General features: G+C 44.9%; 1 protein-coding gene across 1 annotated transcript in view; it reads right to left on the bottom strand.

Moving 5' to 3' along the window:
* The window catches only part of wnt2 (wingless-type MMTV integration site family member 2), a 30116-nt gene that overhangs the window by 10475 nt on the left and 2424 nt on the right, over positions 1–17217 (bottom strand). The window contains exons 3-4 of the mRNA XM_012863614.3: positions 13519–13796; positions 13067–13331 (exon numbers count right to left, since the gene is read on the bottom strand). Coding sequence (XP_012719068.3) covers positions 13067–13331; positions 13519–13796 — 543 coding nt within the window. The remainder of the gene's footprint in view (positions 1–13066; positions 13332–13518; positions 13797–17217) is intronic.

The raw sequence follows: 17217 nt of genomic DNA, 5'->3' as shown, positions 1-17217 counted from the left end.
GCGATGAAAGAGAGAAAACTCCCAAAAAATGATTTCATTAATGTATTGTACTACTTGGGTTATAGCCTAAAACATTAAACGGTAGAAACAGTGAATGCTTTTTGGAAATGTGTAAAGGAGACAAATTACAGGAAAAGTGCATTTTATTACAGTAAGATGACATTTTAAACAGAATGTCAGGCTACTGATAAGTGTTTTCATTTCTATTTCAACCTTTTATTTCTTGTTTTTTCGATGACCATGGACTAAAGATGGTGAAAAGCCTTATTCAGGAACTTATATTATTGGAAAAGTAGACACTGGAAACGCATTGAGTTACAACCATATCCACTAATTAAGTTAAAACACTGGCAAAGGCTTCCTCTCCTCTAAATAATCTGGGTCAGTAGACGACTAGCCTCGTGAGACCATCCTGAATTTGCGAGCTTTCAAGGTTTCACTCGCAGATCAGTCTGGCTACTTTCCGTTAAAGAAAATTTGGAGCAGTTCACCAAACGAATGTCCAATCAGCATTGGCTTTGAGGCGGGTTGAGGTGTGACGCAACGAGTCACAAAGAACATGGCGGCTTCAGCCGATGAAACTAGCATTAGCGTGGCTATCAAGCAAGTTTTATCGGAATTACAGAGTATTTCTTCACTGAAAGAAGAGCAAAACACTGCTCTGGAGGCTTTTCTCAGGCGAAAAGATGTTTTTGCTCTTCTCCCGACTGGTTTCGGCAAGAGCTTGTTGTTTGTATTTTCGTCGTTGCTCTTAGTACGTCATATGCTTCGTTGATCTGATTGGTTTATTTGGCCTGTCTATCACCAACATAGGCCAATCAGCTAACCAGTATTTTCGCCCCTTCTCAAAATTACTTTAACGGAAGGTTTCCAGATGGATATGCGGAGCAAATCCATCTGGCGGAGTCAGGTTAGTAGACGACACAATCACAGGGAAAACTGCTGACTGGACTGATGTCCAGATGACAGTCCTTGACTGCCTCTACAGGAAGAGTAGGCCACCGAAGATCAGATGGTTGTTCACAGTGCTCCATCAAAGCACCTTCATAGAAAGTTGAGTGGAGAGAAAAAGTGGGAGGGAACAGGTGCCCCAGCAACAGGGATAACTACAGCCTTTAGAGGGTTGTCAAGTAAAATCTAAACTGGTCCATTCACCATGGGGTTACTCTGCTTGATTGGCCAACAAACTGGTCAGTAATTCATGCTAAAGGAGGCCCAACCAAGTACTGAGTACAAACAAATGGACACACTTTTTAGCAGCCTGACGTTTCTGTTTAAAAGATCCTCTTGTAGTGATCCTATGCAATACTGGAATTTGCTGAAACATGACTTATTTTGGTTTGCCTTATCTGTAGACCATAATGATCAAAATGACAAGAAATAAAGGCCTCAAATACTTCATGCTAAGTGTAATGAATCTAGACTATGAGTTTCAGTTTCTGAAATTATACACACACACATACGCACACATTTATATATCTATCTATATCTATTTCTATATATATATATATATATATATATATATATATATATATATATATATATATATATATATATATATATATATATATATGGAGGCAGAAATGATTGTGGTCTGTTCATACCTCTGCATTTTCCATTAATTTATGATAATGGACAATCTCTCAGTATGACTTGTTGCCAAGGTAAGCAGCGTCAACTATCTTGCCTTTACCAGCTAACATTTGAGCTAGAACAATAATTTAGAACAATCAGGCTATTTGACTGGAACTTTTTTCATAGGAGTCCTATAACAATTTTTAACGGACACCCAGTTGCCAATCAGAACTGACCATGGTGTTTATATATATATATATATATATATATATATATATATATATATATATACGCACATATATATCAATTGATTTCAATGTTTCGTTTGTGGATGACTGCCCATAAAGGCACTAAATTAATTAAACTTTATTATGTGGATTTTCAATGGTACAGAATGTCCTTCCAGTATGTCTATTTTAACTTCCCACTACCACACCAAGGCCAGTGTGTTTCAGTGTGTTTCATGTTAAGGTGATTTATAATGATGTGTGGTATTCTAGAGTTTCAGCCCACAGAAGTGTTTAACGGTTCTTAAACTGGCAGACACCTGATTGTCACGGATCATCGTCTGCATGACAGGCATTCACTTCTTTTGGAAGACACACTCACAGCCCTGTCATCTTCATGCTTCCTAACATAATTTTCAGACACAAATATGTTCCTTCTTCCTTCTCACACTCCCTCTCCATAGCCCCTATGCTATAGACCCGGTTCTGTCTATCTCGGTTGTCTTAAAGCGATACTCTTCAGCTTAAATCCTTATTGCACTCTAAAAATAAGAATCATTTTGCTTAGCAGATATTATACATGTCCAGTTTAATGTGTATAGTGGTTATTTTGTGATGTTAAACATACGTGGGTATGAACAAATTGTATAGACACAGTATGGTCCCTTTAGGCTCAGATCCACACACAGGATGATGCTCCCTCACATGCATCCAGGTATCTTGTTTGGTGATGAATGAAATGATGCAGCCTAAATCACATTCAATGCTCAGAATTCTGAAAATAATAAGTTCTCTAAATGTGACCATGACAGAACCAAGGAAAGGATGTACTGAATATACAGTAAGAGAAATGGCTTCGACATCCCCGTGTGATGACATGCAAAACAGACTGAGACAAAATAATCTAAGAATATACTGAGTACCCGAAGGACGGGATGTGAAATATTTCATCAAGGAGCTACTCCAAAATGCTCTTCAGCCTCTACCTGTTCTCAATGACATTAACATTGAGAGCGCGCACCGAGCTCTTACTGCACCGCCTCCTATGTGGAAGGGCCTTAAGAGCACAACAGATACCCCACACCCACTGATCGTTAAGGTCATGGACTACTCTGTTAAAGAAAAAATCTTACGACAAGCCAAGGTACAGGGGAGGGTTCTGTTCAAGGAAGAACTGATTTTTTTCTGATCATGACTATGCCCCTGTGTTGCAGCATGAGAGCGCCGATTAAACAGCTAGAAAAATAATAGAAGAACATAAAAGCAAAATGTCTGTACCCAGCAAAGATCAAAATATGGCTGGACAACGGAGAAAAGACCTACTCGACTATTGTAGAAGCTCTTCTAAGGCTTCAGCAGCTGGGAGTTCACATACAGGTGGATGAAAGAGAGCAGGTAGAAGCAGAGATGTCCCGCCGTGTTTGGAGATCAGTCAGGTGACGACAGGCCAAAAACCAAGACCAGCTCACACTGACCGAGATCAAGGCTTTCCTGCGCACAGATTAAACTTTATCCATGGCAAATTCAGGTTATCATGTAAAACATTATACATTTGGGGAAAATCTAGATTTTTTATGTAGCAGACGCACTGTTTGGCTTGTGGTTCTATGCCGCATCCTGGTTACAACGGGGACTGGCTTAGTTGGGTTTAAAAACAGATTGATGGGTTGGATTAAATAATCCAGTCGGATATGTGGAAATTCAGTTGATTTTGTTCTCTTGTTACTGGTTCAATTGTGTTAATATACCTTGTCCTGCAACTGACGGTAGGCCGATTTTCTGTCAAGCATGAAACTATTGTACGCTATTGCTATTGCTATTGCACAATTACATTGTGCAATAGCAATGATACAAGACACTCACGTTTCAGATAGTGAGCGTATGAAAATGAAGAGAGAGAGTGGCTAGACCAGCAGTATAGCTCCTCTTTTGAGGGAGGGAGAAAGAGAGGAGATGCAATCCTTCTGAGTAAATCATTATATTTCTGCCACAGAAAAACATTTTCAGACAGAGTAGATATGTAATGATAACTGGGAGTATAGGGGGTGCAGAAATTACTTTATTAAATTTATAAGCACCAAAAGAGGTTTGTGCCTATTTCATTAAAATGATTGCCTCTTTGATTGCAGATAACTCAAAGGGTATGGTTCTGATCAAAGGGGATTACAATTGTGTTTTTGAAAGCATAAGTAGATTGTGTGCTGAGGGGCAATATTATTGTTCTTTCATCGTGAGTAAAAAGGAGGATATTAGCAGAACAGTCAGAAATAGAAAACAAGATAAAAGAACTTGAGAAGGAACATGAGCAATCCCAAAAGAACCAACCATTGAAAATGCTGAAGGAGAATAGACAAAAACTGAATGATTTATTAACTTATAGGGCTGGGGGTCAGTTACGTTTTACTATCCAGAAGTATTACAAACTTCATAACAAAGCACTACTAGCTTTTCAGTTGGGTAAATCACAGTCAAACAGAGTAGTCCACAAGATAAAATGCCCAGTTACTGGGGGATTATCTAGTCAGCCCAAAGTTACATTTTCAAAATTTTCTAAAGAACTATATAAGGAAGAAAAAATCCCATCAAGTTGTAAAAAATTAAGCAATTCTTTGATTTAATCAATCTGAACAACCTGAGTAGCGAGGAAGCTGATCTTCTGACATGACGTATTACAGGGGACAAAATTAAGGATAGTATTCTTAGACTCAAGAATAATAAATCCCTGCGAGTGGATGACATTCCTGGGGAGTTTTATAAAATGTATGTCAATGAACTAATGCCAGTTTTGAGAAAGTTTTACAATTAAGCCCTGAGAGAAAAAGACCCTCCTGTGTCATGGTCTTAAGCTACAATTAGTGTTATTTATAAGGATGGAAAGGACCTAATATTATGCACGTCTTATCGCCCAATTCGTCGTCTTTGCACTGATCTAAAAATACTCACCTCCATTATTGCTATCAGAATTAAAAAGCATAGAAGAAAACTTGCAAAACCAGACCAAACGAGGTTAATAATAAAACAACAGGGAAGTAATAACTTAAATCTCTAGCTGTTGACACAAAAGAGAGGGATTCTGTCAATTCTTCTCAGTCTTGATGCTGAGAAGGCATTTGACCGAGTGGGACGGGATTTCTTACAACAGAAATGGCTTTTAATGATACTTATTAAAAAAAAAAAAAAACAACAGACCTACAGTCAGGGTGAACGGGCACTGCTCAGAGTTTTTTTCTCTTTGGAACGTGGTACCCAAGCAGGATAAGCCTTGTCACTCTCGCTATTTGCTCCCAGCATAGCAGAATTTATTTGGTCTAACACTCTGATTCAGGGAATATGTGACGAACAAAACTTTCAACACAAATTGCCACTTTTTGCTGACGATATACTGTTATGATATATTTTTCTGGGATGAACCCGGACACAGCACGCACACACAGAGTCAGTTCTTATGAGTGAGTTTTATTGAATAGTTTGGAAGATGGAGGATGAGACCAGAGTCTTTCAACGGACGGAGGTGAAGGGTGTAGAAGCTGGCTGGCAGGAGGAGTGTGGAGAGACTGACCGGGAGGAACTCTGGAGCCGAGCACTGGAGAGCAGGACATCTGAGCTGAGCAGAGGCGAGCAGAGCATCGGAGCCGAACCGTGGCGAGCAGAACCTCAGAGCCGAGCAGATCATCAGAGTCGAGCAGATCATCAGAGTCGAGCAGAGGCGAGCAGAGCATCTGAGCCGAGCAGAGCATCAGAGCCGAGCAGAGGCGAGCAGAACGTCAGAGCCGAGCAGATCATCAGAGTCGAGCAGATCATCAGAGTCGAGCAGAGGCGAGCAGAGCATCTGAGCCGAGCAGAGCATCAGAGCCGAGCAGAGGCGAGCAGAACGTCAGAGCCGAGCGGTGGCGAGCAGAGCATCAGAGCTGAGCAGAGACGAGCAGAACCTCAGAGCCGAGTAGTGGAGCACAGGATGTCCGAGCCGAAGAGGAGGGCTGAACGTCCGAGCCGAGCGGTGGAGGTCTGAACGTCTGAGCCGAGCGGTGGAGGTCTGAGCGTCTGAGCCGAACGGTGGAGGTCTGAACGTCTGAGCTGAATAGTGGAGGAAACAAAACTGTCGGAAAGTCTATGGGCTGACTGAAACAAGACCAGGTGAACGGAGTCTTCAGGCTGACGGGTACAAACGGAGCTGACAAGAAAAACTGGCAGGGACTGAGCGGGAGTGAACGCTATGGACCGGCGACGGGAACAGAAAGCGGTGGGAACAGGTGGAAGCAGTTGTGGGTTAATTGCAGCCTGCCAGGTGAAACTGATCAGGCTGCGCAGGAACAAGAGAGAGGGAGAGAGGCTCAGCATGCAGCCAATAAGCTGCATCCTGACAGTACCCCCCCCCCAAGGCCGGACACCGGACGGCCCAGAATCTCCACGCCGGGCGGGTGGAGGGGGCCCAGGAAGGCGGGCAAGAGTCGAAACCGAACTCTGAGGGACCAAAGAGCCTGCAAACACAAAAGGGGCCAGAGAACACGGGGAACCAAGGAGCAAGAGAACACTGATGTGCCAAAGCACAATCAGGGGGCGGCACATCAGGGAAAGGCACGAACGCTTGACTGCGCCGGGGGAAAAAGCGAGTGCTTGGCAGCGCTGGGGAAAGAGCGAGCGCAACACAGCGCCCAAGGGAAGGAACGGGCGCAACACAGCGCCAAAGGGAAGGAACGGGCGCAACACAGCGCCAAAAGGGAAAGAACGGGCGTACACAACGCCAAAAGGGAAAGAACGGGCGTACACAACGCCAAAAGGAAAGGATCGGGCGAACTTAACGCCAACGGGAAGGAACGGGCGTACTTAACGCCAAAGGGAAGGAACGGGCGTACTTAACGCCAAAGGGAAGGAACGGGCGTACTTAACGCCAAAGGGAAGGAACGGGCGTACTTAACGCCAAAGGGAAGGAACGGGCGTACTTAACGCCAAAGGGAAGGAACGGGCGTACTTAACGCCAAAGGGAAGGAACGGGCGTACTTAACGCCAAAGGGAAGGAACGGGCGTACTTAACGCCAAAGGGAAGGAACGGGCGTACTTAACGCCAAAGGGAAGGAACGGGCGTACTTAACGCCAAAGGGAAGGAACGGGCGTACTTAACGCCAAAGGGAAGGAACGGGCGTACTTAACGCCAAAGGAAGGAACGGGCGTACTTAACGCCAAAGGGAAGGAACGGGCGTACTTAACGCCAAGGGGAAGGAACGGGCGTACTTAACGCCAAAGGGAAGGAACGGGCGTACTTAACGCCAAAGGGAAGGAACGGGCGTACTTAACGCCAAAGGAAGGAACGGGCGTACTTAACGCCAAAGGGAGGAACGGGCGTACTTAACGCCAAAGGGAAGGAACGGGCGTACTTAACGCCAAAGGGAAGGAACGGGCGTACTTAACGCCAAGGGGAAGGAACGGGCGTACTTAACGCCTAAGGGAAGGAACAGGCGTACGACAACGCCAGAGGGAAGAACAGGCGTACGACAACGCCAGAGGGAAGAACAGGCGTACGACAACGCCAGAGGGAAGAACAGGCGTACGACAACGCCAGAGGGAAGAACAGGCGTACGACAACGCCAGAGGGAAGAACAGGCGTACGACAACGCCAGAGGGAAGAGCAAGCGTACGACAACGCCAGAGGAAAGAGCAAGCGTACGACAACGCCAGAGGGATGAGCAAGCGTACGACAACGCCAGAGGGAAGAACAGGCGTACGACAACGCCAGAGGGAAGAACAGGCGTACGACAACGCCAGAGGGAAGAACAGGCGTACGACAACGCCAGAGGGAAGAGCAAGCGTACGACAACGCCAGAGGGAAGAGCAAGCGTACGACAACGCCAGAGGGAAGAACAGGCGTACGAAAACACCAAGGCTCAACAACTCCTGCTGGAACACGACTGGTGTACAGAAACGCCAGGGGAAAACCCGCCGGGGCGTGAGGGAAACACCGGGGCTTGGGGAAGAGAACGCCGGGGCGTGGGGAGAACGCCGGGGCGCGAGGAAGAAGAATGCCGGGGCGCAAAGGGAACGCCGGGGCACAAGGGAAACAGGAATATCTAAAACACCAGGGAACAAGAACGGAGGGCGTACTAACACGCCGAGGAACCGAGAAAAAAGGGCGTCCTAACACGCCGGGAAACCGAGAATCAGAGGGCGTCCTAGCACGCTGGGGAACTGAGAATCAGAAGGCGTCCTAACACGCCGGGGAACACTAAATCTAAACGCCAGGAAAACAGGACCTAAACACCAGGGAACTAGAGGGTGAGCTAGGCAGCAACAGGCCAAGCGCGCCAGAGGGCACAGACAGCGACTTAAGCACCGGAGGGCTCTGGCAGCGACCTGCGTGCGCTGGGCAGCGACGGGTTGGCGCACCAGAGGGCTCAGCCGGCGACATAGGGGCGCCGGAGGGCTCTGGCAGCGCCTAAACAAGGGAACAACAACAAGAGGGTGAGCTAGGCAGTAACAGGCCAGGCGCACCAGAGGGCACAGACAGCGACTTAAGCACCGGAGGGCTCTGGCGGCGACCTGCGTGCACAGGGTAGCGACAGGCTGGCGCACCAGAGGGCTCAGCCGGCGACATCGGAGCGCCGGAGGGCTCTGGCGGCAACCTGCATGCGCAGGGCAGCGACAGTCTGGCCCACCAGAGGGCTCAGCCGGCGACATGGGTGCGCCGGAGGGCTCTGGCAGCGACCTGCACGCGCCTAAACAGGGGAACAACACAGATACACTAGGGCAAGACAGAACAAAACAACTACGGAGGGGAACTAAACTAACCTAAACAGGGCAAACATACAACAAAAACAGGAGAAGGGTGTAGGGACCTAGAAAGCGCAGGGACCTAGAGAACGCAGGGACCTTTAAGAGCGCTGGACTCCATCCAACGCAGGAACCCATACAGCGCAGGAACCCATAAGGCGCAGGAACCCAGACACCTAAATACTAAGGGGGAAAAAAAAAATAAAGACAAACAAAACTTAAGAAAAAACTAATACAGAACCAGACTAAAACTATAGGACTAGGACAGAAACTACAGGGGCTAGACAGGGACTACAGGTGCTAGACGAAACTACAGGGTTCAAAACTAGAACAGGAACTACAGGGTCTAAAACTGAAACTCAAAAACAAAAACTCAGAAGACTAAAGGCGAACCTAGAATACTAAATCAGAGCTATGGCTAAAACAAGATGACGGAGAACAAAAAAAAACCCGAACTCGCTGACTAAGAAAACCAAAACTAGACTACTAAAGAAAAACCCGAATGACTAGAATAAACCTGGAACACAAAACCCGGACAAAAACAACAAAATAAAACACAATTCTCAATAGCAACATAATTCTCAAAAAATCCTAAGTAAACCAAAAACTAAGGTTGAGCCAAAACAAAAAAACAGATGGCGGAAATAATTCTTCTAAAACAATAAAAAAAATATACAAAAAGACTAGAAACAAAAGCAGAACTAGAACACAACACCAAAAAACAACTCCAAACAAAAACCAGAAGGCGCTGGGCAGCAACGTCTGAGTATGCTGGGCAGCAGCAAAAGTTAGCGCTGGGCAGCGACGGCGAGGAGCGCCGTCCTTAATGCTGAGCAGCGGGGAAGGCGGACCAGGAAAACAGAGTCAGAGGCGGGGCGTCGCGGATGCGACCCCGGCAGACGAACCAGGAGCGTGGCGTCGCAACTCAGCGACCCAGGCGAGGCGAGACGGAAACGTGGCGTCGCAACTCAGCGACCCAGGCAAGACGAATCCAGGAGCGTGGCGTCGCAACTTTGCGACCCAGGCGAGGCGAGACGGAAACGTGGCGTCGCAACTCAGCGACCCAGGCAAGACGAATCCAGGAGCGTGGCGTCGCAACTTTGCGACCCAGGCGAGATGAACCGGAGGCGAGGCAGATCCTACCAGCTTCTACACCAGGCTCTGTGCGTGCTCGGGTTCATCCCTTGGCCGGTCCATAATGTTATGATATATTTTTCTGGGATGAACCCGGACACAGCACGCACACACAGAGTCAGTTCTTATGAGTGAGTTTTATTGAATAGTTTGGAAGATGGAGGATGAGACCAGAGTCTTTCAACGGACGGAGGTGAAGGGTGTAGAAGCTGGCTGGCAGGAGGAGTGTGGAGAGACTGACCGGGAGGAACTCTGGAGCCGAGCACTGGAGAGCAGGACATCTGAGCCGAGCAGAGGCGAGCAGAGCATCGGAGCCGAACCGTGGCGAGCAGAACCTCAGAGCCGAGCAGATCATCAGAGTCGAGCAGATCATCAGAGTCGAGCAGAGGCGAGCAGAGCATCTGAGCCGAGCAGAGCATCAGAGCCGAGCAGAGGCGAGCAGAACGTCAGAGCCGAGCAGATCATCAGAGTCGAGCAGATCATCAGAGTCGAGCAGAGGCGAGCAGAGCATCTGAGCCGAGCAGAGCATCAGAGCCGAGCAGAGGCGAGCAGAACGTCAGAGCCGAGCGGTGGCGAGCAGAGCATCAGAGCTGAGCAGAGACGAGCAGAACCTCAGAGCCGAGTAGTGGAGCACAGGATGTCCGAGCCGAAGAGGAGGGCTGAACGTCCGAGCCGAGCGGTGGAGGTCTGAACGTCTGAGCCGAGCGGTGGAGGTCTGAGCGTCTGAGCCGAACGGTGGAGGTCTGAACGTCTGAGCTGAATAGTGGAGGAAACAAAACTGTCGGAAAGTCTATGGGCTGACTGAAACAAGACCAGGTGAACGGAGTCTTCAGGCTGACGGGTACAAACGGAGCTGACAAGAAAAACTGGCAGGGACTGAGCGGGAGTGAACGCTATGGACCGGCGACGGGAACAGAAAGCGGTGGGAACAGGTGGAAGCAGTTGTGGGTTAATTGCAGCCTGCCAGGTGAAACTGATCAGGCTGCGCAGGAACAAGAGAGAGGGAGAGAGGCTCAGCATGCAGCCAATAAGCTGCATCCTGACATATACTAATATTTCTAGAGAATACTAGTACTTCTATTCCTGCTCTACTCCACAATTTTGATTAATATGTTATAGTATCTGGATACAAGGTCAATACAAATAAATCCGAAGCAACGATGATTGTGGGAGATTGGCCCTCCCAATTTTTTTTTTTTTTATCCAAACAAGGGTTTAGTTACCTTGGGATAACTCTTACCCTGAATATATCCCAATTGCTTTCCTCTATTTATGAAAATTTAATTAAAAAAAGAAAATAAAACAAGACCTAAATAGATGGGATATGCTTCCACTCTCGCTCCAGGGAAGGATGAAATGTGTAAGGATGAATGTCTTATCAAGATTGCTATTTCTTTTTCAGGCACTCCCAATCCTTATACCACAGTCCATATTTAAAAACATTTTTTAAAAAATGCCATCAAGGTTTATTTGGCAAAATAAAAGACTGAGAAACTCAAGATTCTTATATCAGGGAAAAATAAAAGGGCTTAGGGATACCTAACTTAAGACTTACTGGGCTGCTCAAATAAAAGTGCCATGTATTATTAGGGACCAAAAAACACAACGGGTTTCTATCACACTGCCAGGCATAAGCCTCTCAATCATACCCTTTATTAGCCTGCGAGCTTAAAAAAGACTGAAATCAATAACATATTGAAACACATGAAAATCTGGAATCAAACCCAGAAACTATTAAAGGGAAATCTGGTTCTATTAAGGGCCGTGCCCATCAAGGGGAATGTTGAGTTTTTACCGTCCCTATATGATAAAGCCTTTGAGAGATGTGCTGAACATGGGTTGATCACAATTAACCAGCTATTTGAAAGTAATATACTTAAGACATTTTGCAAACTTAAGGAAACTTTTGCCCTTCTCTCAGCCGATCTGTATAGGTTCTTACAGATGAGACATTATTTAATACACCATACAGGCTGGGGACATATTAGAAAGGAGCCAACAAAAACAGAAAAACATTTAATTGATTTACTTAAAAACTCAGGAACTATGGAAAAGCAAGTGTCCCTAATGTATAAACATTAATGATGGATGTGTCGGATAACACCCAACATATTAAACAACAATGGGAGACAGAACTGAATGTAATTTTGGAAGATAAATTGTGGGAGGACATCTGTATTGGCTGCCTCAGGGGAATCGGGAGTCAACTTCTGAGGGAATTTGGCTGGCAGTGTAAATTACAGACTCCACTTAAAAGGTTTTCTCTCCAAGAAAAATATTAGTGATGATTGCTGGAGGAGGTGTAGTCAAGTGGGAGAAAGTTTTTGGAAAAAGGTTAAAGAGGATGTGCCTTTGGATCCTGTAATCTTTATACTCAATGTATCTCCTGACTACTTTACCAGTGATCAAAGGACTCTGCTACACAAAGCCTGACGCCTGATCCACCAAATATAGACCACTGGATACAAAAAAATAAACACGTCCATAATGGAAAAATGAACTGCTCAACTACAAATGAAAGTAAATTTGTAAAAGCACATGAAAGATTACGGAATCCTTTCACAACTTTTCTCAAGTAGCGTACTTCTTTTCCTGGGCTGATGTTTGATATACATGTCTGACTTAACCCTGTGTAATAGTGTGATGAAAAACTTGGGTTTGCCTACTTAAATATTGATGTGAGGGCTCGGTTACGGTCTCAAGACAAACACTTTGGATGCAAATTTCTTATGTTTGGTTGACTATAAAGTAAAAAAAAAAAAAAATCATTACAGGCAATTTTGGCTCTATTTGATTTAGAAGCACTGTCCATCATTGAGTCCATCCTCACCTCCTCCATCACCATCTGGTACGCTGGTGCCACCGCTAAGGACAAGGGGAGACTGCAGCGTGTCATCCGGTCTGCAGAGAAGGTGATTGGCTGCAATCTTCCATCTCTCCAGGACCTGTACGCCTCCAGGACTCTGAGGCGTGCAGGGAAGATTGTGGCTGATCCCTCGCACCCCAGTCATAGACTATTTCAGACACTTCAATCTGGCAGGAGGCTGCGGTCCATCAGGACCAAAACCTCACGCCACAAGAACAGTTTTTTCCCATCTGCTACCAGCCTTATGAACAAGGCCAAGAGACACTTGACACTGCCTCTCTCCCTCCCCATTCAGGACCTACAAGCTACGCCAACGTAGCATCTCCAGACCTTCTTCGTTAAATTAACACACAGTCTACTGTGTATATAGCTCTGTATATATATCTATTTTGTCTGCACCATCAACACCAAGTCAAATTCCTTGTAAGTGCAAACCTATTTGGCAAAAAACTTGTTTCTGATTCTGAAGCAAGAACCTGATCTGACAGATGGAGCCTTTTACCTGACTGACGGTCCCGTATACAGTAGTCAGGTGAGTCTTCCAGGTAGACCAGGTCATGTTTGCTGGGACGTTTGAAGTGTGTGTGCGTGGCTGTAAACCCGGTTCCATACTGATTGACTGCGACCTGCACAGCACCGTTGTATCTCTTCCTCAAGTGGTCACCAGTGCGTCGGAAGTCCGCCATAGCCTGCCAGCAGGTACGGACACTGCAGGAGCCACTGACGCCATGACACTTACACTGCAAAGTCATGAAGCGCTTCACTGCCTGGGAGGAGGACAGCAGGGAGGGATGTTAGTTTACAGTTGTCTGACAAAAACTGCACCAATACCTTATTTGTAAACAGTTTTCCAGATAAAGGGGGGATAATTAGGAATTTTTTTGCACTAAAACGAAGCATCTTTAATTTACATAATTGCTGCGCTGGGTTATCTCTGGGTTCTCCAGTCCTTACCTTCCTACCAGCTCTGTTGTTGTGCAGGTTCATGAGTGCTCGGGCATCCCTCTCCTTCCTCTCCTTGGCATCCACAAAGATTTGACTGAAGTGAATGGCATGCTCCACATGATCGCTGCAGCCTCCCCAGTCGAAGGAGCCCTTGGAGTCCTGCGACGACCCCTTCTTAGTGGGGTCACAGGAGCAGTTGTCCAGCTCGCCCTGGCTGCAAGCTCGCGCCAAAGTATAGACCACTCCTGCAGACGAGATGGCGTACACAAAGGCAACTTCTCGGCTGCCTGAAAGAAGACAAAGAAGTGGAGATCAGTCAACAGAATAGTGGGAATAGGACAATCAGTTGCTTTGTACTGTAAAATAAACATATTTGTTCTTCAGTGAGCAGCTCAGATTGGAAGGGGGTTGGTATTTATAGATTATTTACCTCTTGCAGTTGCTTTAAATTATCCAGCCTCTCCATCTTTATCTTAACCCAACATCAGACTGTGCAGCTTTTACTGCACCTTGTATGTGGGAGGTCAGTCTGTTAGCTGAGGCAGAGCCCAAAGACTGACAACGAATCGTTATATTGACAGAGTGGCACCAGGTTGATGTTTTTTTGGTTTGTTTCCCAACATGAAACTGTTTATTTCTGGCAGTTATTACCAGGTTTGACCTCGCTACTGTTATGCGCTACACGTCCCAACACAAACCTGCTGATGTCAGACCATGACGAACCGAACTGTCACTCATCTGTTTGGCCACTGATGAAACCTTTAGGATCTATTCATGTTGTTTTCTGCCAGCAGCTTTCATACAAGGCAACAAAGCATAAAACAAACAAAAAATGCTTCATCTCTTTCCAATAAGGAGAAGCAGGTTGGGGGTTTACGGGCAGTGCCCTCATACAGAGCCCTCATCTCCTCCACATGCACGCTAACTGAAAAGAGATGTAGGCGAGATCAAGATCTAAGGGAAGGAAAGGATGCATGTCTTCATTCTACCTCTGCTACAAACCTACCACTTCTGTCAAGGCCAGATAAAGAGGCCGTTTGTGAAAATCAACGTGTTTTATAAATAAAATTGCATAAAACGCAAAAAAAAAAAAAAAAAAAAAGATTTCCAAAAGGATGGCTTTATATCTTTGGAAGTGGGGTTCTGTTGGGGGATCATGAGAAGTGAATATCTTACCTGCAGTAGATAATAGTTGTTGGCATGAAAATTTTTTGTTTTTGTTAAAGCCCCTTTTTGCCTAGCAGTTAGCTGAGAAATCAATCTCTGTTTCATCAAAGTGAAGAGGCTGAGAGAGTTATGCACTTAAAGTAAGAGATTTACTGATCATACCTCTCAACAGAGCCCCACTAAAAAAAATTGGAAATAATAAATACCAGCTTTCTATGCAGGCAGTTTATACCAGATAAAAGAGGTTTTAAAATGACATGCTGATAAAATGATTTCCAGCAAACCATGACAATAAGGCCTAAATGGATATAGAAAAACTTATAACAAAAAAGTTACAAAATATATTAAAAAAATTAAGTAGCGGACATTTTTAAATACATGGCCAAAAGCACAAAAAATTTTAAAAAATAAGGCAGAAAATAAATTTCTACAAAATCCATGTGCTAAGCTTAGCACTGCATTTCAACCCTAAAAATGGTCACCTAATGATGCAATAATAAAGAAATGAAAGTGCGCACAGCCACCACACTCACACCGATCAACATCCAGGGAACTGATGTTGAGTGGACCTGGGTGTTCACCTGATTGGAGTCACACCACGGGTACTCTATACAGGAAGGCTAAAGAGCACCATAGTCCAGGGATGGCTCCTGGACCCAGTGCATGATGCATGAGAAATATTATGCACATTTCTTAAAATCCCCCTACTCAGATGCGTACTCCTTTAATTTCTCAAGTATGGTGGTTTGAAGAACTGTGCAGCATATATATATTTTTATGTTAGAAATTTGCTGGTACACCCACATTTCCCCACTGTGGGACAACAAAGGATCTTTCTCTTCTCTTCCATTCATTATAATTGACATACTGCTTTTTTAATCCTCTTTTCTCTGGGCGAAAGACAGCACCTCATCCTGAGCCAGTGACACCCACATGCAAAACCACCTGAAAGGCCAGTGACAGAGATGAAGGAATTCTGGCTGAGTTGTACGAAATTTCCTCTTGTAAGTGATCAGAAATGTAGCTGCAGAGCTAGAAAACTGTCAGATTTTGTTTGTGAGCTGATCTGTCACGCTTTTTATGACTCAAAATTATATTTGCAAGAGGGAAAACTTCTGGTTAGTTCTTTAAAATTATAATAATAAAGAGGAATCCTTACTTAAATGTTTAAGTAGCTAGTTCATAGAGGGTTCACTAAACCAAATTCTAGCTTTTGGAAACTAAATTACTGGAATTTCCAAAGGGTATGTTTGTTTAAATGAATGCAAAAATGTTACACATTTATTGATTCAAAATATTAGCACTCAAATTAGAAACTGCACATATGGAGGACATAGTTCAAAATGAGTATACATTTTACACAGGCATGGTAACCAATATAAATGGAGATCCGTGTGTGTGTGCAGTGTTGTATAGTAACGAAGTAAAAATACTTCACTACTGTACTTAAGTATATTTTGGAGTACTTTATACTTGCCTCGGGTATAATTTTTTAAAATAAATTTCCCTTTTACTTCACTATATTTCCGAACTTGATTGCATACTTTTACTCCAATACATTTTCAATGTTTGTTGTAGTTACTCATTACAAAAAAAAAGCGTGCGCGTGTGTGTGTGTGTGTGTGTGTGAGAGAGAGAGAGAGAGACAAGGGTTTTGACCCCACCTTCTGATAACGTTCCAGGTGTATCTATTAGCAGGTTTACCACTTCCTGTAGGTTAACTAAGCCTGGTTTATCACTTAACCATGTTCTTAGTATACACCCCCTGGTCTAAATGTCTACTGCACTTGGTTGTTTATATTATTTTGAGTGAATTTGACCTTCAAAGTTTACCAAAATCCAAAAAATGTCATTCAACCTGCATTTACCTTGTTTTACTTTTCAGTTATACTTTTCATTACATTACTTGAGTACATCTATTTTTACAGTAATTTTCATACTTAAGTACAAGACATTTCAGATACTTTAAGACTTTTACTCAAGTAACATTTCAGTCAGTGACTTGGACTTTTACCAAAGTCATATTTTGGAGAGGTACCTAAACTTTTACTTGACTCTGAGATTTCAGTACTTTACACAACACTGTGTGTGTGTGTGTGTGTGTGTGTGTGTGTGTGTGTGTGTGTGTGTGTGTGTGTGTGTGTGTGTGTGTGTGTGTGTGTGTGGCAGCTAAGCGTGCCTAATGAGGTGAATGAGGAGAACGCTGAGAGAACACGATGCTGAGAGGAGGGAAATCTCCTGTGTAATTGTTTGAAATTAGCCTTCTGACTTTGACAATAAGGAGCTTCTGGAGGGGCCTCTGTGTACCATGATAATGCTGTGTGACACGGTCAGGGCCCGGGTGGGAGGTCCAAATACCACACGGCTGATTAGAGGCCCCGACATGAAACAGGCTAAGTCGAAGGATCCACCTCACAGGTTAAATCTCAGGGCATGGGAGAGGAACATCAGGCTGTCAGGTTCTGATGATCCTTCCTTCTGTGCCAAAGGAGGGGGGGGGGGATTCAGACTAGCTCCAACATGCCCCCTGCTAAAAAAGCA

This window comes from Fundulus heteroclitus, chromosome 2 (assembly GCF_011125445.2).
Source record: "Fundulus heteroclitus isolate FHET01 chromosome 2, MU-UCD_Fhet_4.1, whole genome shotgun sequence".
NCBI lineage: Eukaryota > Metazoa > Chordata > Actinopteri > Cyprinodontiformes > Fundulidae > Fundulus > Fundulus heteroclitus.
This window is presented reverse-complemented; position numbering and strand designations above follow the sequence as displayed.